We start from the raw sequence: 7,827 nt of genomic DNA on the forward strand, positions 1-7,827 counted from the left end.
ATTAATTTTAAATAAGATAAATTCATACTTTATAATTAAATAAAGGATAGCCAAATATGGAGTACAGGTAAGTTCTAATAACTTTATAATTTCTCCGATTTTTAATACTCGCAACGTTTGTGATTTCTGCACTATTCACATATTATATTTTGATCATTGTTGATGATTTATACGTAAGATAAAACATAGTCATGTGAGATCTTGTTAGATTCGTCTTAATGTGCATTGACATGCGTGAAAGTAACAAACGTTACGAGTAAAAATGAACGGCTAAAGTATAAGTTTAGGTAACCAATTCTTTTATATCTCTTGATTTGAATGAATTTTAATCCTAAATTTAGTGTTTGCTATGGTATGTTCTAATCTAGACTACAATTTATAAGAATATGTAACAAAATTTTGGAAAGAATACTAAAGAAATCCTACTTCTCAATCATATACGCGGGTGCACCAAAAAACGATTGAGTGCTCATATCCATATATTAGAATTTTATAATAAAAAAGATTCTGACTACGCCACTGTATATCTGTATATAGGTTTTTTTTTGATGCTAAGGAGGCCAAGCCGAAATACGCCACTGCATATTGGTAAATAGAAATTTAAACATCTTCTTTATATATAGAGTAAGCCGCAAATGACAAATAATTTGACGTATTCCAATCCATGTCTTGGATATCTGGTCAAATAAAGCTTTCAAATTTGAAGTTTAGAAATATGACTTATTCTCTGTTTTTAGTTGATATTTTTTTTAGTTTTGGTGTAGTGTTTACAACTTTACATAAATAGAGGTTGATACACGGCAAGTATAGGTTTGCATAGTAGTGGACCAATTATATACCGTCTATTATAGCCCGATAAATGGACCAATTATACATCACTGTGTAAATATTATGGACCAAACTATATCACTTTCGCGTAAAAAGCAAAATGTCTATTTCCCTATCTTCTCCTGCTCTCCAACACTGCCAATTTCACGTGATTATTTCTCTCAATTTTTTTATTTTTTTTTTGTAAGAAATTTCCCTCAAACTTATTTCGGATCATTCAAATTTTAAACATGAATTAAATTATTTACTTCTTCTTTTGTCAATTTCTTGGCTTAAGCTACGGAGTACTCCATAGTCCATACTACCTACGTACTTCACGTCGTATTTACGGCTTGTGTGTTAATGAAAACTAGCTTTTGGACTCGTTCTTCGCACGGGCTTTTACTCACTTGAAACTTGAAACTATTTTTTTGAGGGAGAAACTACAATTTTCAAGCAAATGATAAGTTACATGAAGCACAATTGCACAAGCTGCTTTTATAATGCTTAAAATAAAAAATAACGGCAATCTACCCACCCGCAAAAGAATGGTTTCATCTAAGATGGATCAATAATTTTGCTGAGTATCTGCAAATGAGGTACTTATAAGGGATGTTGAATTTGTAAGGGATGTTATGAGTTAAATGACAAACTCAATTCAGTTACATTGGAAGGGGAGGTGGAGGGAGAAGAGGAGAAGATTAGGAATTGAAGAAAATAATTCATTACTTCATTGAATTGAATTGAATTAAATTTGGAGGTTATAGAAGCTGAAAGGGAGGATTGAAGGCCATGTGTCTCAAAATGTTGTTGCTTACGTGTCCGCCACATGTCTTCAAAATGATGTTGCTTATGTGTCATTGAAATGGAGATGGTTATGGTTTTTAAATACTAGGTATTGATTAGAATACATATATGGAGCACGTTCATTAATTTGTCACTTTGTCTAACAATTGTCTACGGAGAGTTGTTAATTTTTATGAAATTAACTTCCTTTAGTTTTACCGCTAAAAGTAAAGAAATTACGAATATATATGAAGTATAAGAAAGAGCTTATGTACTGAATTATTGCACAATAACTCCAAGCTTAGTTGACCTATTTAATGACACGTACTATTTGAATGATGTTTCACGTTTGTTAATATAAAACTACAACCATTAAATATATCTCTATTATACATTAGTTAAAATTATAAAAAAAATTATATTTTGAAAAAATTTATCGAGACAAAACTAACAAAATCTCGCATGATTTAACTATATAATTTTCATGTAAAAATCACACAAAATTGATCTAAGAGGGTGTATAAATATTGTAAAATTGCAAAATGGTGTAATTATAAAATAACGAAGAAAGTTCCACAATATCTAGATTCAAAAGAACCAGAAGATCTTTAGAAGCAGTTGCAAGAGCCCTGATACAATTGTTAAAGAAGTCAAATTCAAGGTGGCCGGCGTGTAGAGCAACAATATCTATATTGTTAGCTTAAGTTTGTAAGCATGTTGGCTTTGGTTTTGGTTGTTTGATCAGTAGCAAATGAAGGGTGAGACTTCCAGCCCTTCCTAGAAGGCAGAGAAGTCTTCATATATCCTGATGCTTTGAAAATGATAAACGTCGCAACATGCGACTTTTAAGCCGTGTCACAACGATGACATGGCGTGCTTATGTGTCATGATTTAAATTGGAAACAAAAATATTTAACTTATATTCTATTATACATGTTCTAAAAAAAGGTAGGAAAATCATAATATTCTAATTTTTTTTCCCTTCTTTATATTGAATACCTTATTTACATATTTTCATAGTAAAAATATTGCATTAATAGTAAAAATATTATGATGACGCATAGCCTACGTGACGCCTATATGTACCAATTAAACTCCGACACGTAAGATTGTGACAACTAAATGTTGTCGCAACTTGCGAACACAACACGCATAGCCTACGTGGCGCCTTTGTTTATCTTGTTTCTTTGATATTTTGATAAGTTGTATGGTTCATTTGATTAATAAAAATTCATTTATTTCCCGAAAAAAAAAGAGAAAGTACTATATATCATCCCCTCCAAAACTGAAGAGGTTTTGAGGGAACTGAAGCCCACATTCCCCTCCTCTTCCTCCTATCCCCCAAATCTATTTTGAAATCCAAACACACTGTTAATATACTATGTCAACATAATTCTTTATTTCCTTTGTTATAAAATTGCAACATTAACAACTTTCTCCATTTTCTTATACTATTCATTCATCGATTTGTTGTTCTATTTCTTTCTTTTTTTAATTAACAGAGGAATACATATTAGTAATAACATATAATTGACATATTGAAAATTAAAAATTCTTATAAAAATCAGATTGTACAATTTGTCGCATCACTCATCTTTTACCCAATTAATGAATATGATACTTAAATTTGGCTAGACAACTAAGTAACAGTCAGATGTAGTAATTGGAAAGTAGTTGTAGAAAAATTAATCCCTTGTTCCATAATGTTCCTCATGTTTACTATTCATATGGTCAAAGTTTAAAAACATTGACCGTAATTAATAGTATGGTTAAGAGTATAAATGTTAACTTGTGTGGTATCATTGGATTTGTTTCAATATAAATTTTCTAAATATCAAATTTTTATAATTTTTACTAATGCGAAATTAAAATTATTAACGGTCAAAGTTGTGCATTGGAGACCGCGCATTATGGAAAAATGAGGAACATTATAGAACGGAGGGAGTACATGAGAAGTTACCCAATCAAAACAAGCAGAATCATAAGTGATGTTAAAATCAAAATTTATCAATTTAAATAAATAGACAAAATAATAATTAGTGTGAATTCAGAAAAAAAGAAAAAAGAAGAAAAGAAACCTCATTGATATACATACAATACAACTATACAAGTGGGGAAGTAACATAGATGAAGTGTCCCCTAAACCCACATTCACATGGAACACAACACCAAAAAAGTGCTCCACAAAAACTATAATATTGGAAATCATTTTATTAATCAAAATAAATAATTCAAGAATAAAATCATACTCCGTATTCTTCAACTCATACTCCTCAAATAATACTCGTACTAAGTATGGAGTACTTATACTACTCCCTCCGTCCCGGAATACTTGACCTGTTTTCCTTATCGGGTCGTCCCTTAATACTTGACCTGTTTTTAAAAATGGAAATATTCTAACAATATTATATTATGGCAAATTTGTTAAAAAGGACCTTTTATAATCCAAATTTTGCGAGAAAGGACCTTATATATTTTTTTTTGTGAAATAACACCTTAATGTAAATTTTTTTGCGAGAAAGGACCTTATATAATTTTTTTTTGTGAAATCACACATTAATGTAATTTTTTTTGCGAAAGACAACCAAGAGTAAATTTCCGGCATTGACTGAGTTTTTTCCGGCCATTGACTTGCACGTGAGAAGCACGTGTGGCATTATTTTGCTAATCACACCCAATTTTCCTCCAAAATTCTAAGCTTTAAAACCTAAAGTTGAAAAGAAAAACCGAAATAAAATCAAGTTTGAAAATTCAAGAGTCAGGAAAATCATTGTCTTTAGCCAACGTAAGCCACACGTGCTGCTCACGTGCAAGTTAATGGCCGGAAAAGCTCAGTCAATGCCGGAAACATTCCTTAGGTCCTTTCTCGCAAAAAAAATTACTTTAAGGTGTGTTTTCACAAAAAAAATTATATAAGGTCCTTTCTCGCAAAATTTGAGTTATAAAAGGTCCTTTTTGGCAAATTTGCCTTATATTATTTCTCATTCCATCCATATTAACCCACCTACCCCCTACTCCATATAAAAAAAAATTAAAAATTCAACCCCTACTCTCCCCCAACCCCACCTCTTAACCCACCTCTCACTAACTACATTAAAATAATACCCCACTATCAACTACTACCTATTAAATTAAATAAGTCAATTCAAGTCCCTTAAACTCTGTGTCGGTCAAACCGGGTCGAGTATTCCGGGACGGAGGGAGTATATATAGTGGGAATAAAAAAAAGATAAAAAGAAATAAAAGAGGGGTAGTCGTGTCAAAATCCAAAGAAGCCTAGACCCCCACTCCTCCTTACTTTCTTCCCATCTCCTGAAAAAAAACTTAAAATCATCAGTCATATTGCTCACATAGACCAACACGTGGTGGTTGTATACATACCTTAAATGGGTCCCACATTTTTCACACTTCCCCTATATATGCACCCTTTCTCTCTCCCCACCTTCTATCCCAACCAAAAACACACACCATCTCACCTTCTTCATTCTCTGCCATTTTTCTCTCTCACTTTCTCAATTGAAAAAAAAAATAAGAGAGCAATAAAATTGCAAATTTTAAAAGGAGTAAAGTATGGCAACTGCTAGTAGTAGCAATTGGGGAGTTGTAACCTCTAATAAACCAAAGTTTAGTTCATCAAAAAAATCCCAATTTCATTTCGTTAATTCTTCACTCCAATTACCATTACTCGACTCTCCTAAGAAATCTTCTACTAAAACTTGTCAACCGCAGAAGAAAATCACCAGTTTTCCCAAGGAGAGTAATACGAAGCCTTTTTCTAGAGAGAATAAATTATCTAAGCCGCAGTGGAATCCTATCCAGAAGGTGGCCGCGGCCGCCTTGGATATGGTGGAGAAGGTTTTAAACACGCGTGAATGTGAGCAACCAATGCCGAAAACGGCTGACCCTAAGGTACAAATTGCTGGGAATTTCGCCCCGGTTCCGGAGCAACCCGTTCAACGGAGTCTTCCTGTAACCGGTGCGATCCCGGAATGTATCCGTGGTGTGTATGTAAGGAATGGAGCGAACCCGTTGTATGAGCCTGTAGCCGGGCATCATTTCTTTGATGGAGATGGTATGATTCATGCTGTCCAGTTTAACTCCGATGGGTCTGCAAGTTACTCTTGCCGGTTCACTGAGACTAATCGATTTGTTCAAGAACGGGCTTTGGGTAGACCCATTTTCCCCAAAGCAATTGGTGAGCTTCATGGTCATACTGGAATTGGAAGGCTGTTATTGTTCTACTCCCGTGCATTGTTTGGTCTTCTTGATCAAACTAATGGCATCGGAGTTGCCAACGCTGGGGTTGTTTACTTTAACAACCGTCTTTTAGCTATGTCCGAAGACGATGTTCCGTACCAAGTGAGGGTTACACCTTCAGGAGACTTGAAAACTGTTGGGCGTTATGACTTTAATGGACAGCTTAAGTCTACTATGATTGCTCACCCTAAGGTAGACCCGGTTTCCGGTGAGATGTTTGCTTTGAGTTACGATGTTGTTAAGAGGCCGTACTTGAAGTATTTCTGGTTCAAAGCTGACGGTACGAAATCTCCTGATGTCGAGATCAACCTGGAGTCTGCTACTATGATGCATGACTTTGCGATCACCGAGAATAACATCGTTATTCCCGACTCTCAGGTGGTGTTCAAGTTGCAGGAGATGATCGGGGGAGGCTCCCCTGTTGTATTTGACAAGGAGAAAACATCCAGGTTTGGAATTTTACCGAAATACGCTACTGACGGTAGTCAAATTCAGTGGGTGGATGTCCCTGATTGTTTCTGTTTCCATCTCTGGAATGCGTGGGAGGAGCCTGAAACCGACGAGATTGTTGTGATTGGATCCTGCATGACTCCTGCAGATTCCATCTTCAATGAAACCGACGAGAATCTTACTAGTGTGTTATCCGAAATCCGGTTGAACAGGAAAACCGGAATCTCCACCCGCCGAGAAATCCTCCCTACTTCACAGAAAATGAACCTGGAGGCAGGTATGGTGAATAGGAATAAACTCGGCCGTAAAACCCAGTTTGCGTACCTCGCCATTGCTGAGCCATGGCCGAAGGTATCTGGGTTTGCTAAAGTTGACTTGTTCACTGGTGAAGTCAAAAAGTTCATGTATGGAGATGACAAATACGGGGGTGAGCCTCTATTTCTTCCAAACCATACGAATTCATCACAAAGCGAAGACGGCGGTTACATTCTCGCATTCGTTCACGACGAGATGAACTGGACATCGGAGCTACAGATTGTCAATGCCACAAATTTAGACCTGGTTGCGACAGTCAAGCTACCTTCAAGGGTACCTTATGGGTTCCATGGAACTTTCATCAATGCTACCGATTTACAGAGGCAAGCATAGGTGATATATAAAAACCCAATTAAAATTAGTCAGGTGAAGAAATCTACCAGAGGGATCTGCAGATATGTCCCCGGAGATTCTTCTATTTGCAAAGGAGCTAGAAATCCTTTTTTTGAAGGGGTTTTCAGCATTTTTTTTTTTACCTTTTTTAAAACAAGAGAAGGAAAGGTTTTGAGGAACCAGCTTGAAGCTTTTTGGATATAGTAGATGAAGCTCAGCTGGGTTTCTGTTGATTCTTTCACTTCCTGTGCATTGAAGTATATACTTCTACATATAATTATATACTACTCCGTAGTGTTTTAGATAGAGTTAGTAATGAAAGAATGATTCGCTATGTACATTTTATCAACCTTTTGTGTACTCTGTTTTTACAGACTACCCTTGTGAGTTGTGTATATGGAAAATATTCTCATATGATAATATTGCTTGAGTTTGCCCCCATTTTTCCTTTTTTAGTTGACTATTTATCTTTACTATTTAGAGGGTAGGCAACAATAAGTGGATTCACCAAAATATTCCCTTCTAATTAGCATTTCTCACACTGATTTTACAACCGATTCACGATAATTGACACCTACTAACTCCGTTTCAGAAAGTTTTTTACGCTTTGAAAAATGTGTTCAAAGTATAAAAACTTTGACTTTAAATTCTCACCATTATATACATCAAAACGTTACATGTAAGATCTTGTTAGATTGGTCTCGGGATGTATTTTCTAAATATCAAATTTTTATAATTTTTTCACATACGAAATTGGATATATTAGTAGTCAAATATTCGTTGGAGTTCGTGCAAATAGTAACTGTAAACATCTTTTTGAAACGGAGGTAGTACGTATTTCAGTGACATCAATTAACCTTGACCTATATTTGGAGTAAC

The 7,827-nt window shown here is 34.9% G+C and overlaps 1 protein-coding gene across 1 annotated transcript; it reads left to right on the forward strand.

The window, feature by feature from the left end:
- The first annotated feature begins 5,028 nt into the window (after positions 1–5,028).
- Positions 5,029–7,368, forward strand: LOC110805680 (9-cis-epoxycarotenoid dioxygenase NCED1, chloroplastic). Its single transcript, XM_022011309.2, has one exon. The coding sequence runs from the start codon at positions 5,164–5,166 to the stop codon at positions 6,946–6,948; it is 1,785 nt and encodes a 594-aa protein (XP_021867001.2). The 5' UTR covers positions 5,029–5,163; the 3' UTR covers positions 6,949–7,368.
- Positions 7,369–7,827: the final 459 nt, after the last annotated feature.

This window comes from Spinacia oleracea, chromosome 4 (assembly GCF_020520425.1).
Source record: "Spinacia oleracea cultivar Varoflay chromosome 4, BTI_SOV_V1, whole genome shotgun sequence".
In the NCBI taxonomy this organism is placed as follows: domain Eukaryota; kingdom Viridiplantae; phylum Streptophyta; class Magnoliopsida; order Caryophyllales; family Amaranthaceae; genus Spinacia; species Spinacia oleracea.

Bases quoted from the DNA above. Each gene is read 5' to 3' on its own strand.
- LOC110805680 (XM_022011309.2), top strand. From the start codon at position 5,164: ATGGCAACTGCTAGTAGTAGCAATTGGGGAGTTGTAACCTCTAATAAA.